Below are 12,893 nucleotides of genomic sequence, written 5' to 3'. Positions count from 1 at the left end.
TCGAAAAGCGAGTGAGAGCGGCGTTACTCTCAATGTATAGCGTAGAAGAATTGCGGATGCTTTCGATTGACACAGCATTGAAATTATTTGAGCTGAAATTTGCTCCTATGGCCTCGTATGGTATTGAAGCGATTTGGAAGTATTTAAAAAAGGAAGATTTTGTGAAACTGGAATGTGTAAAGAGTAGGTACTTGAAAAAAGTACTAGGTATGTCAAAATACACGAAATCTCGCTTTGTGTATGAGCTTGTCGATACCGATTTATTTATTTCTGATTTAAAAGAAAAATTTGACCTTCCAGTGAAGAATGCATTTGAAACTTTTTGTTATGAACAATTGCTGAAGAAATTGAATATTTGTGATGAATTTCATGGTACGGAGACGATGATTAAAGAAAACTGGAAGGCGGCGCAATTTAAGGATAGACATGTTTTCACCAGATACGCGTGTCATGGTTTTCACTTTTTGTTTTGTACAAACAGTACATATCACTGTGAAGCATTGGAAAATTGTATCTGTAAATTTTGTGGTGGAGTTTGTTCACAGTATCATATAATAGATTGTGTAAAAAACAAAATGCGAATCTGCGAGAAGCAGCAAAATGTAAAGCCAAGTGAATTGGGAGGTTATATTGTTAGAGTTAATTTGTGGCACGCCTACGGCGTTCATTTCAATAAATTACAATAGGAATAATTTTTTTAATTTTATTTTGATCAATCTGAAAAACAGAGGGGCAAAAAAACAAGCTTTATTTGTAAAAGGTTAATCTTTAATTATAAATTATTGACAAAAAAAGATTTTTTACATGATGTCAAATATCAATTTTTATTTTAATATTTCAAAAACAATTTAGACAATTTGCAGATACATAGAGCTGGAGCAATAAAAGTGTATGTTTCAAGCTCTCCAAAACATTATCTTTGCAAGATCAAACCAAGCAATTTTATTTAATCAAATAAATGCTTAACAATCACAAAATCACAGAGCATCGAGTCCTTCTAGTGCAATGCGAATTGTCGTTTCACTGCCACCCTCTTGATGCGAGACCGTCACATATTGGATGGACGGGTCTACGTCTTCCGTGTGAGTGCCCATATGTTTTTGAAGAGTCAGTTTAGTAGTGAACTGCTTGTCACAGTAATGACACACCAAATCACTGGCTGTAAGCTTGGTGTGAACTACAGCTTTATGTTGCGCCAACTTACGGCTTGTGTTGAACATTGCGTCACACGATGGGCATCTGAAATGAAATTTGAATCAAGTTATTTTACAAATTCATTACAGAATAAAATAAATAAAAATTCTACGGGAAAAAAATATAATAACCGTTCCTTTTAGGAATTGTTAAAAAGTTTAAAACTTACTGGAACTCGCGTATGATGTGATGGACCTTGACCTCATGTTGTCGAAGAAGTCCTTCGTAGGTGTAGTGTCTGTTTGGGCAGATGTCGCAAGAGAACTTCTGCAAGTTGTGCACACTCTCCTTGTGCAGGGCCAGGTCAGCATTGGTAGGGAAAACCATGTCGCACTCACGGCAAATGTGGCGACGTTTAGCCCTCGTCTCTGCAAAGATGAGCAAAAATTAGCTTTTCAGAATTAAATAATTTGGCTTTAGGTTGATTAAAACAAAAATTATTTTTACTTTTAATTTTGGGCACCCCATCTTCGCTCTTCAACTTCTTAGTTTTGCCTTTGTTCACCCTGTGGTTGTTGTAAACATGACGATCTCGCACCACCTCACTGCCAAACTCTCTGTTGCAGAAGTTGCAAACGGCGTGCGAAAGGCGCTGCACCTTGATTTCAGCGTTCGGATGAGACTCGTTGCAGTGCACCGTGATGTCGTCCAGGGTGCTGTGCTCCTTGCCACACTCGAGGCATTTGTAGTACCACGTTGACAGGTGGTGCGACTTGATGTGCACGATCAGGTACTTTTTGCTCTGGAAGGTCTTGGTGCAGTGCGCACAGTGGAGCAGCTCGCGGCTCTCGTCGTGCAGTCGCAGGTGATTCAGATACGACGCCTTGTTGGAGAAAAGTTTGCCGCACGACGCGCACTGGTGGTCCTGCAATTTAATTTTTTTGAAAATAAACAATTATAATACAATTAGGAAAAGAAAAATACATTTGAGGCTAAATGAAGATGCATGTGCGCTTTGAGTTTGCTCGTAGAGAAGAACAGCCTGTTGCAGACAGGGCACGTGAAGGTGCTTTGGTTCAAGTGGAAGGCCTTCGTGTGATTCTCCAGGGTGATAACGCTGCGGAAAACTTCGTCACACTCGTTGCAGGCCACTGCGTACTGGTCGTGCAGCATCGGAATGTGTTCTTCGAGCGCCGATCTCTCGTCGAAAGACTCTTTGCACTTGTCACAAAAGTACTTGTTGTGCTTCTCGCGGTGGTGCTTCACTAAGTGCAGCAGACTCTGAGACTTCTCTTCACAGATCCGACAAACCAGATCATAGTTGTTTGTTTGCCTGAAGAAAATTTAACAATTTTAATTGCGGATATTTCTATTTTGAGCATTACCTAATTTTAAGTCCGGCTTGTTCACACTCTTTTTCCAGTTCTTCCTTCTCTTTAACCCTGCAAATAAATGAAAAATAAAAAAAAATGTAAGCAAAATTTTTTCCTGTTGCAAATATTACGTTGTTAGCTTGCTTATGGACATGTACTTCGGACCCTGCTTTTCAACTATTTCCTGCAGATGCACAGTGCAGAGGTGCTCTTGAAGCTCCTTCTTATTGTGGAAAGTCTCTTTGCAGAACTGGCACGGCACAAACTTCATGCCGGGTGTCTTGCAAATTTCGTGTGACCTTAAGTGCAATTCGTAGCCCTTCTGCGTCTCAAATGAGCTAAATCATCAACATTTTAATCCGATTAAGAAAATCAATAATGACAGATTTTACCATGAGCAATACTCGCAGGACCTGAGATGTCTGGCTTCCATGTGTTCTGCCAGGTCATCTTTGTTGGCAAAGGCGTCGTTGCAGATGCGGCAGAGGAACTCGCTGTGGAAAACTACGTTGTGCTTCCGCAAATCAACGATGTTATCCTCCTTGCAAAGCCAGCAAGTGGATCCAAGGGGCACCTTTTCTCTCTCCTCCTTGTAAAGCATGTTGAAGATCTTTTTGTGCGGATCCTCTTTTTTCTGTCGATGCCAAATAAGAGTTTAGTAATTCACGCACCAACTTTATATTTACAACTTGGAATTTGATTCCTTGCTTATCAGCCATTTCACGGAGTCTTTCCTGAGTCCGCATTGCCATAATGAAGGTGTCGTAGGCGAGATTCAGGTTAACAATGCATGATGCACACAACTTCATAGGTAGCTTGTCATCATCGGCAATCTAGGTAAATATCATAAAATTATTTATTTAAAAATAGTTAAATTTGCTGAAAAATTTCAAACTGACAATTATAATGGTTTATTAAAATGTTTTCCAGCTTACATTTTTTGAGAGAAGCCATTCGAGTTTGAATTTAAGGTCCCGGTGAGTGCCGTCAAAACCAAGGATCAGGGTCATTTTTTCGGAGACTTCACCACACATTCGGCAGTGCTGACTGAGAGTTGGATTGGAGCTTTTTTTAGAAGTTGCTTTCTGGATCGACTTCTTCGAATAAGCCTACAAAACACAATTTGATAAAGTAATAATGTGAAAAAAAAAACAGATTTTGTAAATTATTACTTTGGGAATTGAGTCTGGAAGGGTGAGCTTGTTGTTGATTGGAAGCATGAGGCGGTACTTTGACGTGGGTTTCAACACCCCAGTGGCAATTTCCTCGCGGTCGAGACTCTTGAAAGGCACCAAAACCTCTCGCAATTTGACGCCGTTGAACTCTTTGATGGTGGCTGCTGGTTCCTCCTTGCGTTTCTTACGTTGGGTCACGGAGGCAGGACAGAAGGCCGCGTGACAGTTGATGGTGTTGACAAGGACACCGTCAAAGTCCGTGGCCACCATGCAGCGGCAGTCCGCGGACGACGCACAGGCCCACATGATGTAGCTGGTGTCATCGACCAAAGCGAAAAACTTGTACTCGCTGGTGTCGTTTGTGATGATTTTCATCTTTGACAACTTGCTGTGGTACTTTTCCTCGGATGCGATTTCACGCAACGTCAAGGTTGCTGCACTTCCTGCAGCAGGCGCAGCCGTCATCGTGTTGAAGGGTATTTCCAGACTTCAGAATATGCGAAACACTGGAAAAATCAAATAAAATTAATATTTGTAAAAAAAATCAATGAATTTCAAAACGATTTATAAATAATTTAGGTCTCCAGATTTTCCTTCTTTAATTTTCGGACGATTCTGAGAAAAAGGAAAATTATTTATTATATTTTAAGTAATTACTATATGTATTGTAATTAATTATATTGAATTATGGCAAATATTTTTAAATTTTAATAATTACAAAATAAAAATAAAATTCATAAAAATTTTTATTCATAATTTCCTTCCGTAATTTATGTAATTTTCAAATTTTTGTTTAACTTTCCTTAATTAAAAAAAAAAAACAATTTCATGTATTATTATTTTCTTTATATATACAGATCTATACGGTGATCAAATTGATTGATAATTTTTTTCTGGTACATACATAAATGATCGACTGCACTGCAGCTAGTGCAGCCATACATAATTATGTTCGCAGCATGATAAAAATAATAAAATTAATACAATTATGGTTTTTAATGGCGTATAAATACCATAAAGAACTTCTAATTGAGATAGTATGTCTTCATCTTTTTTTTTCTGGGTAAAAATGCTGAATTATATTTTAAATTTAATATTCATCCAAGGAATGCGACAACGGAAAAATGTGTGTCTTCGCGCTTATATGACTTTTAGCGGGTAATCTGATGCAAATCTTCGACGCAACAATTCGCGCACTATTTGTTAAAAGAGAGCAAAATATTTTACCACTCAACGATAATCCAGAGCTTCAAATTTCTGCAACAAATCTAGACAGCTACAAAAGGGCGGCCGTGTACATCCGACATTTTCAACAAGCAAAGTTGTTAAAAATAAAAAAGGTAGAGTATCGACGCCATCTTATTATTGCGCTTGCGCGCGAATCGCTGATGTTGCGGCGGGCAAACAAAATTGCAGATGGCCGTCACTCGGATTTCTCCTCTTTTGACTCAACAAGCTCGACCCCTTTGTCCTTCGATTTGTAAACATTGGAAGAGCGCTCAAATTTAAATTGCTCTCTCTACCTCGGGAGAGAATACACAATTTTAATTAGGAGATTATTTGTGTTGTCTTGACCCTTAAGATTGACATTAAAATAAGCTCTAACAATGCCCTCAATTGACGAAGATGTTGAAGACTCCGAGTACCAGTTGGTTTTTCGCATGGACAACGTAAAAAACATCTACCATCTCCTGAAGGCTATAAATTTCCATCCGGTTTTTACTTCCATCATTAAAATCTCTACTGGATAATAACAACTTTACCCTCTAATTTCTAGAAAGCAACCTGTTTTGCCACAGAAAGTGGATTGAGGGTGTCCGTCGAGTCCGGGAAATGCAGTCAGGCCAACGCATTTATCCAGTCGGAGATCTTTCAGGTTCAAACCAAAAAAAGCTATAAAATCCAGTAGTATAATAATAATAAGATTTTCTTTCTCACTTCTCAGGAGTATCAATATGATAAAGAAGAGGAGAGTGTCAACTTTAGTCTTGACTTGAGCGTCCTGCTGGAGTGTCTCGACATTTTCGGGGACGCGACAAGCTCTTCCTCCTCAACAGCATTGAAACTCAGATACAAGGGCCATGGAAATCCAGTCCAGCTCCTGTATGAATCAACTGAAGCCCATATAAAGGAAATTGACACTTACCAAATATTTAATTATTCTAGATTGGAGGAGGAAGATGTGTTGACGGACTGCTCAATCCGAACTATGGAGGTGGACGAACTTTCCAACTTTGAGTTCACCTCAGACAATGTGATAAACAAGATTATCCTGCGCTCTGAACCTCTGAAAGAAATCTTGAACTCTGTTGATCCCAGCACAGATTCCATTGAACTGGTTCTCCTCTCCAGTGAGCCTGTGGTGAAAATCAAAACTCTCGGGTATATGGGTGAATGCGAGGTACATTTTTCAGCATTTTATGTTATTGGTGTGAAAATAAAAATTTTAAATTCCAGATTGTATTTAACAAGGAAAGTGATATGATTGAGCTTTTCCAATGCGAGTCTGATTCTTCCTCTAAGTAATTATTTTCTGTATTTTTTCCAAAGTTTTAAGAAGTGTTCTCTTGATTCCAGGTACAAGTTCGCACATTTCAAGCCAGCTTTAAAAGCTCTGAACATTTCTCAAAAGGTCTCAATTAGGACAGATGATAGAGGGCTTCTTTGTATGCAGTTCATGATTAAAAATGATGATGGCCATATCTGCTTCATTGAATTTTATGTTAGTATTTATTATAATTTATCTGGATAATTAATTGAATAATTATTTTATTTCAGAGTTTACCAGTATCCGAAGAGGATGACTGAATAAAAGGCAACTTTTTACAAATACGGATTCAAATCTTGCATTTTCTTTATTAGTTTAATATAAAAATACGACATTTTTGTTATTTGGGATGTCTCCCATCCCACTTTGCACAACAGACGCATTACCACGAATTGGTAACAAAAAATATTCATAAACCTATGAACTATATTGTCATGTCGTCTTCAAACAATAAATTAAAAGCCGACCTCCCATGCAAACTGTAACATAGGAAGCGGCTGAGACATTTTAATTGGCACCCCAGTAGCTGGGGCAGCAATACATTTCAATTTTACATTAGTAAATAGTTTGTGTGCCAAAAAACTGTTCGTAGTGATATAAATAATTTACAAATAACATCTAATACGGTCGGAGGTACTCTTGAGTTTTACTTTCTATATTGAGTGAGGAGAGAGAAAGAGATGCAAGTGAGTTGTAGTAAATAGCAACAAATGGTGGTCTGCAACAAACAGACAACACAGGCGATGAGGCACGTGATGTATCACAGACCATACGCTCTTGCTCCGAGCGAGAGTTGTCATTTGACTGCTATCGACGGTCGTAATCTCTTCCTCAGGGGCACACTGCTGGAGCGAAGCTCTCTCTGCACTAGTGGCAGCGACTTTGTACCTTTTTCCGGCCGCCCTCTGTTCTCACCCTGAAATTATGTTTGAAATTTAGAACAAATAGCATGAAAATAATTTTGAGCACTTACAAGGCCTAGCCTCCTTTTAGCAGGAACTGAATCAGCTGGATGGAGGTGACGCTTTTTGGCTTTGCCGTCCTCAGGCAAGACAGCACCCCGGACAGTTTTGCTAGGAAGGGGTTCCTTCGAATTCAGAAGGGGCACCGTTGTGTTTGTGAGAACTGCAGACTCCTGATTTGGAGGAGCAGCCTCTGGAGTTAGAGGTGGGGAATCTAAAGGGCTGTCTTGCAAGACGTCCAGGTCCTCAGCACTTTCCTCTGGGTCTTCCATCAGAGTGTTTCTGTCCCTCCTGTGGGCTGGACTCGTTGTTGCCAATCTGCCTTTTTGCTGTCTCACCTACATTCGAATTTTTGCATAAATTTAGAACAAAATGTTGCAACGGTAAAATACCTGAAATCTAGGAGGGCCAGGTGGATCGAGCATCAAAGTAACAACGCTTGTGTTATCCGCCCTCATTCTCAAATTTGCCCACTGCTGCAAGGCTCTCTCGACCAAGCAGTGAGAAGGATTTATCCAAGATTCCTGCGACTGATGAAAATATTTGTAAAGAATATGGAATATGGAGTCATTTCAATGAAAATTACCTCTTCGTAGCAAGACTCGTTGAAACGTTCAGTTTGCTGGACAATCTGCACAGCTTGTTGAGGCGTCATTACGTTCCAGAGACCATCAGTGCCGAGGACCAGGCAACGGTGCTTGCTGGCATCAGCTGCCAGGACATGCACATCAGGCACAGGTGAAACCACAAATGAGTCCTGCTCCTGGTTGTGACTCCAGAGATCACCTACGTACAATCAACAAAGGTTTAGCAATACCTTTAGATAAAACGTAAAATAGTACCAAGGGCGCGTGCAACGGCCAGGAAAGGAACCTCGTCAAAGGGTGTTGAGCGGCGAATGGGACCTTTGTGCCCAGGCTTCGGCCGATTCCATACCACTCGAGGTACTCCCATTTTATTCACAACTTTGCCTCCAGCATCGTGAATTCTTCTTGACTCCTTTTCACATTCAGGCTTGTGGTCGTTTGTCAAAGGCATTGCCTTCCACTCTTCTTCCCCTACAAAGTTTTGATAGCAGATATATTATTTTTCTTTAAAAAAATCAAATACTGAAATAAAATATTCTGCTATTGCACAATGTTATGTAACAATATATAGCTATAGTAAAAACAATTTCAAGATAATATTTTTTTATCTATACTTAATTTAATTTAAAATTTTTAAATTTATTTCCACTTACGATCATCAGAACAGCCGAGAACAATTCCCGAGTCACCAACATGACCTATATAGATGCGACCCCTTCTGATGAAGGCGACACTGGCTGTCGTTCCAGACGTACTTGGCAGCCCACTTGACGTTTTGGGCCACGTTTCTGCAATGGAAACATTAATTGAGTGCAAAGTTAGATTCGAATTTAATGAATGCCATGTGTGATCATGGAATTCAATTGTGTTATTATTGTGACATTCGTACCAACTACGCTCCACATAGCGTTGTGGGTGGCAACAAAGCCGTCAGTGATGGCACGCAGGACGTCTTCATCGCGGTCCGACCAAAAGTTTTTTTGTTTCACAATCAAGTCCATCAAGTGGTCCTTGGCATACTGGGCCGCCTCACGACCACCGTGGCCGTCGAAGATGCCAAAGAAGGCGTACTCGAGGTCCTTCTCGTCAGCCGTTGACTGGTAGGCCACGGAAAAAATGTCTTCCATGTACTTTCGGCCGCCTTGGTGGCTGTGACCAGTTACCCGAAGGTTCACGCCGATGCTAGGCGACATTCTTGAAACTTTTCTAAGTCACCAAATGCGTCAGAAATCACTGAAATTGCAGACAAAAACAAAGTCCACTTGAGAGACAACACAGCAATGACGCCATGACACTTTTCGACCGACCTCCAGTTCCCTCCTTTGCGCTGATTGGTCCGTTTCGGTTCGAACCGTTAACGGGGGTTTTTGAACTCTGATTATTATTTGCCAACTTAAATCTATAGAGTTGAAACTTTTCTGTCTTTGATTTATCTAAAAATATTATTGTCGCTATAAGTGCTGATTTTGTTACTTGTGCGTTTAAAATAATTTTTAGGAGTAACATACATGCAAATCAAGACTTATTGAAACTTTTATCTACCAGTGAAATTTTATTTTGTTGGTCACCCTAGGGCCAGTAATTTTGCTGCGTATTTTCTTGACGATTTAATTTGGTTCAAGTTACAGTATTGCTAATTTTTCTAATTCCATTTTCTTTATAATGAATAACCATCACTTTTGATTTAAAAATATCCTTTGAATATATTTCTTCAATTTTTTGCTTCATTGAAAGCATCGAAAAGCTTAAAATTATTCAATATTGATTTTTATTCTAACCGGTAAGTTTATCTTAACCGGTTTTGATTGCCTGACACCGGTTTAAATGTTTTTGTTTTGATTTTCGTCGACTTTCCTGTCAAATGTCGTAAAGATAAAAGATAAATTACAAAGATTTGGAAATACATAATATCCTAGCACCAGTCATCATAATTGACGTTATTGAAAACAATCAATAAGCAACTTGCAAAATGTACAGCAACTTTCAATCTGCAGAACCGGATTTGAGTGCAGGGATGGGCCTTCTTGCTCACCTGAATGTTGACGAACTTAAGGACATCGTAAACAACGACGGCAAATTTGAGGATCTGCTTAAAGACTTGAAACAGGTTTGTAGCAGAGAGAAGTTGTCTATAGTTTTTGCCTTAAAAACTCTTCGCAGGCAAAATTTAAATATTTTATAAAAATAATTTAAAACTTCAATTTAAACACTAATAAACAATTTTTTTTAGAACAAATCACATGAATCAGAGAAGGAGCTTTTACTGGCCAGCAATCGCTCACTTGCTGATTATAACCTGACCTACGAACCAAAGTTGCGAGAGGGCAAGGAACGATTCTTGAAGTTATCTGAACGGGCACAGGAGCTTTGTCAGAGCGTACAGGCCAAGTCTGCAGAGTTAGGTAAAAATTTGGCAGCATATTTATTGAAATTTTCAACTACATAAATTCCATTTTTTAAATACAGCTCAAAAGTCAGGAAACATGTCTTTGGACTCGGCTCTGGACATCTTAAAAGCAGCCGCAGCTGAGAGTGAAGAGGAGTCTGACGTATGAATGATTAAAAAAACTATTCTTAAGGAAACAAAAAAAACTCTAAATTAAATCTATAGGCGCTTGCAGAGCAGTACATGTCATCGGAGATTGAATTGGACCCTTTTATTGACCAGTTCTTGGTTCAGCGCAAGCAGATGCATCTCCGAAGGGTCAAGGCTGATAAAATGGCCGAAATTTTGGCATCGCCTTTGGAATCGAATCCTCCACCAATACCAGCGAGACTTCCTTATCCACTGCAATCCACACCTTATCCGGTTTCCAACAATAACATGCCTTATCCCCCTTTTTAAAATTTTAGGAATATCAAAATTATTCCATCATGTATAATTATAATTGTTTTTGAATTATAATTTTATTAAGAATTAATATTGTATAAATTATTAAACTATAAATTTGTTCTATGGAAATTGTAGTTTGCGTTCAAGTTATATATTTTTGCTTGATTTTCAAGGGAAAAATTATTTATACAATTTTAATTTTTATAAATTTGTTCTTGTATTAAGCAGATTTGCAGAAATTCAGTTTTTTATTTTGTTCCTGCCAGAGAAGAGCTAAGAAAAACTTCTTTTTCTGTTCTAATCATTGTTAGTTTTCTCTTGAGACAGAAAAAATCAGAAAAAATGGCAAAACGATACAGTTTATGTATCATACCAAAAAAAGTACTGATGAATTTCTTGGTTGGTAGAACTGACTCATTAATGCTACCAACCTCATTCACTCGATGAAAACAAAAAATTATTTCAAAACAAAGTTTTGAGAAAGGGGTCAACAGTTTTTCTCCACCTTCAGGGCAACTCAGGGTTTGCTAGATAATACAACATTATGTTCCTGGCGAGGCTGCTTGCCCATCCACGAGTGGCGGGCGCGGTCCGCGCGTTACCATTGCAGGAGGGTCTTGTTCTGCGAACGGTGTATATGAGCAACAATTTGGAGGTACCTGCACATTATGAAGGTGCCTCAGAACACCTATCCCATGTCCTCGGGTGCTCCAAGCAAGAAAGCTGCGCCATCCTCATGGAGTTCCCTGAGATCAAGAAGCTCAACACCAAGCACCTCAAAAACACCTGCCAGTACCTGACCAAAGATCTTGGCCTTGAGCCAAGGACGGTCCTCGACTTCCCTTGGCTGCTTCAGTACAGTAAACGTAAGGCTAAATTAATAAAACCCTGAAAATTTGTAATATGGCAATAATCTGAATTTTAGAGATGCTGAAGTCTCGGATGGATGTGCTGCTTGTGAAGACGCAGCGCACAGTGTCATCCATGGTGCCTCTGTTGCGGTTGGATGCAGAAATGCTGAAAAAGATGTTTGCCAAGTCTCAAAAGCTGGATGAAATTCAAGGCGTGGACAAAGAGAATCAAGACAGGATCACTTTCCTTAGTCGGAAACTTAAAGTATGTTTTCTGCCACTATATCAAATATATATTGTATTAATGAGAATAAATTTCAGTGCTCTGAGCTTGAAGCGTGCGACATTATTTCAAAAAATCATTATCTTCTAAACACTCCACTGGCCAGGATGGAAAAAGTCTTTGAAGTTTTATATGGTTTGTGTTTAACGCATTTCAAATTGTGTCGGAAGGTATATAACTAAATATTAAATTCTATTTTTAGAATATCAAATAGATCCCATTGATGTCATGAAAGATCCATGGATCCTTAGATACAATCCGGAGCAGATACGGAGTAGATTGGAAATCATAAAGTCTGTTGGAATGGACAAAGCTAAGCCTTGGCTTGCGAGGTCTTCTCACGTAGTTTTTAAAAGGTTTAATTTAAAACATATTTTTTATTTTCTTTCAAATTTTAACATAATATTTGCAGGAGTCTTGAAAAGTACAAGAGGAACGAGGAACTATTGGGTAAGTCCATGACAAAACTGGACTTCGTACAGAAGGTTTTCCAACTAAGCTCAAAGGAAGATGCTGTTGAAATGGCTCGGAAGTATCCTGTTCTGCTTAGATTGAGTGCAGTGAAGCTGAATTCTGGCATCGAGACACTGTTAAAAGCTGGCATTACTAGGCAAGAAATAGTAGCCGCACCAAGAGTACTTGCGTACAGCAGCAAATTGGTCATCAAGCGGCATGAACTGCTGCGTTCAAAATACAATGTAGAAAATCCAAACCTGAATGTCCTTGTCAGAAGCAGTTCGATGTTCCACGACTATCTGAAAAAGCTTGATGCTCAGATGGCAGAGAAAGAGCCGGATGATTTATAATTTACTTCAACTCGTGTCATCCTCCTTATTTAATTCAAATTATCCCAGATCTGAGCACGTGGGTTGTACATAAATATCTTATAAATACCGTGAAAACTTTGTGATTGTAAGAAATAAAATTGCCTCATTGTCAATTCTTTGTTTGTAACTTTGTATTCATCAGGGCAAGCATGAAATGATGAGTTGGAAATTATTAATAGTAGCAACAGATAACTTTTATTTCATGGCTTCAGTACAACTCACTTTTTGGTGTCCACTAGATTGATGAAAATAACAGCGTACAAGAATTGATTCATTGATCAACTGAAATCGGTTTCTGTAAATAGGTGTTTTGTTGGTTG

At 38.9% G+C, this 12,893-nt stretch overlaps 5 protein-coding genes across 9 annotated transcripts; 3 read left to right on the top strand and 2 right to left on the bottom strand.

The window, feature by feature from the left end:
* Nucleotides 1-759: 759 nt before the first annotated feature.
* Nucleotides 760-5,036, bottom strand: LOC132198687 (zinc finger protein 888-like). Of its 2 annotated transcripts, none has more exons than XM_059622858.1 (11): nt 4,910-5,036; nt 3,680-4,188; nt 3,443-3,616; nt 3,194-3,340; nt 2,900-3,141; nt 2,639-2,845; nt 2,520-2,576; nt 2,119-2,467; nt 1,642-2,059; nt 1,364-1,562; nt 760-1,239 (listed from the first exon to the last, which is right to left on the bottom strand). In XM_059622858.1, the coding sequence occupies exons 2-11, from the start codon at nt 4,145-4,147 to the stop codon at nt 978-980; spliced, it is 2,523 nt and encodes an 840-aa protein (XP_059478841.1). In that variant the 5' UTR covers nt 4,148-4,188; nt 4,910-5,036; the 3' UTR covers nt 760-977. The 2 variants fall into 2 exon arrangements, with proteins under 2 accessions (XP_059478841.1, XP_059478842.1); XM_059622859.1 differs by having other exon boundaries at nt 3,197-3,340.
* A 124-nt stretch (nt 5,037-5,160) lies between these two features.
* On the top strand, nt 5,161-6,707 carry LOC132198647 (cell cycle checkpoint protein RAD1-like). The gene is made up of 7 exons (XM_059622799.1): nt 5,161-5,397; nt 5,460-5,558; nt 5,628-5,785; nt 5,849-6,083; nt 6,140-6,204; nt 6,260-6,404; nt 6,461-6,707. The coding sequence occupies exons 1-7, from the start codon at nt 5,290-5,292 to the stop codon at nt 6,488-6,490; spliced, it is 840 nt and encodes a 279-aa protein (XP_059478782.1). The 5' UTR covers nt 5,161-5,289; the 3' UTR covers nt 6,491-6,707.
* LOC132198646 (protein phosphatase 1D-like) lies at nt 6,503-9,105 on the bottom strand. The gene is made up of 7 exons (XM_059622798.1): nt 8,669-9,105; nt 8,433-8,567; nt 8,035-8,250; nt 7,779-7,978; nt 7,585-7,722; nt 7,204-7,530; nt 6,503-7,146 (listed from the first exon to the last, which is right to left on the bottom strand). Exons 1-7 carry the CDS (start codon nt 8,970-8,972, stop codon nt 7,027-7,029), a joined length of 1,440 nt encoding a protein of 479 aa, XP_059478781.1. The 5' UTR covers nt 8,973-9,105; the 3' UTR covers nt 6,503-7,026.
* Nucleotides 9,106-9,378: 273 nt separating this feature from the next.
* Nucleotides 9,379-10,851, top strand: LOC132198831 (vacuolar protein sorting-associated protein 37B-like). 4 transcript variants are annotated; one of them, XM_059623084.1, is made up of 5 exons: nt 9,379-9,406; nt 9,774-9,886; nt 10,010-10,181; nt 10,246-10,328; nt 10,391-10,851. In XM_059623084.1, exons 2-5 carry the CDS (start codon nt 9,794-9,796, stop codon nt 10,622-10,624), a joined length of 582 nt encoding a protein of 193 aa, XP_059479067.1. In that variant the 5' UTR covers nt 9,379-9,406; nt 9,774-9,793; the 3' UTR covers nt 10,625-10,851. The 4 variants fall into 4 exon arrangements, with proteins under 4 accessions (XP_059479067.1, XP_059479065.1, XP_059479066.1 ...); XM_059623082.1 differs by lacking the exon at nt 9,379-9,406 and adding an exon at nt 9,413-9,559; XM_059623083.1 differs by lacking the exon at nt 9,379-9,406 and adding an exon at nt 9,591-9,715.
* A 182-nt stretch (nt 10,852-11,033) lies between these two features.
* LOC132198756 (transcription termination factor, mitochondrial-like) lies at nt 11,034-12,698 on the top strand. The gene is made up of 5 exons (XM_059622968.1): nt 11,034-11,478; nt 11,538-11,728; nt 11,785-11,881; nt 11,949-12,102; nt 12,159-12,698. The coding sequence occupies exons 1-5, from the start codon at nt 11,157-11,159 to the stop codon at nt 12,550-12,552; spliced, it is 1,158 nt and encodes a 385-aa protein (XP_059478951.1). The 5' UTR covers nt 11,034-11,156; the 3' UTR covers nt 12,553-12,698.
* Nucleotides 12,699-12,893: the final 195 nt, after the last annotated feature.

This window comes from Neocloeon triangulifer, unplaced genomic scaffold, assembly GCF_031216515.1.
Source record: "Neocloeon triangulifer isolate White Clay Creek 2 clone unplaced genomic scaffold, ASM3121651v1 ptg000013l, whole genome shotgun sequence".
Classification (NCBI taxonomy): Eukaryota; Metazoa; Arthropoda; class Insecta; order Ephemeroptera; family Baetidae; genus Neocloeon; species Neocloeon triangulifer.
The sequence above is the reverse complement of the archived record's forward strand: the minus strand, read 5'-3'. Positions and strand labels throughout refer to the sequence as shown.

Excerpts from the sequence above, each read along its gene's own strand:
- LOC132198687 (XM_059622858.1), bottom strand. The coding sequence starts at position 4,147 with ATGACGGCTGCGCCTGCTGCAGGAAGTGCAGCAACCTTGACGTTGCGT. Across the intron at positions 3,341-3,442 it reads AATGGCTTCTCTCAAAAAAT|ATTGCCGATGATGACAAGCT; the intron begins GTAAGCTGGAAA and ends ATATTTACCTAG. Across the intron at positions 2,846-2,899 it reads TCCTGCGAGTATTGCTCATG|CTCATTTGAGACGCAGAAGG; the intron begins GTAAAATCTGTC and ends TTGATGATTTAG.
- LOC132198647 (XM_059622799.1), top strand. The coding sequence starts at position 5,290 with ATGCCCTCAATTGACGAAGATGTTGAAGACTCCGAGTACCAGTTGGTT. Across the intron at positions 5,398-5,459 it reads AGGCTATAAATTTCCATCCG|AAAGCAACCTGTTTTGCCAC; the intron begins GTTTTTACTTCC and ends TCTAATTTCTAG. Across the intron at positions 6,405-6,460 it reads TCTGCTTCATTGAATTTTAT|AGTTTACCAGTATCCGAAGA; the intron begins GTTAGTATTTAT and ends ATTTTATTTCAG.
- LOC132198646 (XM_059622798.1), bottom strand. The coding sequence starts at position 8,972 with ATGTCGCCTAGCATCGGCGTGAACCTTCGGGTAACTGGTCACAGCCAC. Across the intron at positions 7,979-8,034 it reads GGCCGTTGCACGCGCCCTTG|GTGATCTCTGGAGTCACAAC; the intron begins GTACTATTTTAC and ends GATTGTACGTAG. Across the intron at positions 7,147-7,203 it reads CTAAAAGGAGGCTAGGCCTT|GGTGAGAACAGAGGGCGGCC; the intron begins GTAAGTGCTCAA and ends ACATAATTTCAG.
- LOC132198831 (XM_059623081.1), top strand. The coding sequence starts at position 9,749 with ATGTACAGCAACTTTCAATCTGCAGAACCGGATTTGAGTGCAGGGATG. Across the intron at positions 9,887-10,009 it reads TGCTTAAAGACTTGAAACAG|AACAAATCACATGAATCAGA; the intron begins GTTTGTAGCAGA and ends AATTTTTTTTAG. Across the intron at positions 10,329-10,390 it reads AGAGTGAAGAGGAGTCTGAC|GCGCTTGCAGAGCAGTACAT; the intron begins GTATGAATGATT and ends TTAAATCTATAG.
- LOC132198756 (XM_059622968.1), top strand. The coding sequence starts at position 11,157 with ATGTTCCTGGCGAGGCTGCTTGCCCATCCACGAGTGGCGGGCGCGGTC. Across the intron at positions 11,729-11,784 it reads TCCTTAGTCGGAAACTTAAA|TGCTCTGAGCTTGAAGCGTG; the intron begins GTATGTTTTCTG and ends AATAAATTTCAG. Across the intron at positions 11,882-11,948 it reads AGTCTTTGAAGTTTTATATG|AATATCAAATAGATCCCATT; the intron begins GTTTGTGTTTAA and ends TTCTATTTTTAG.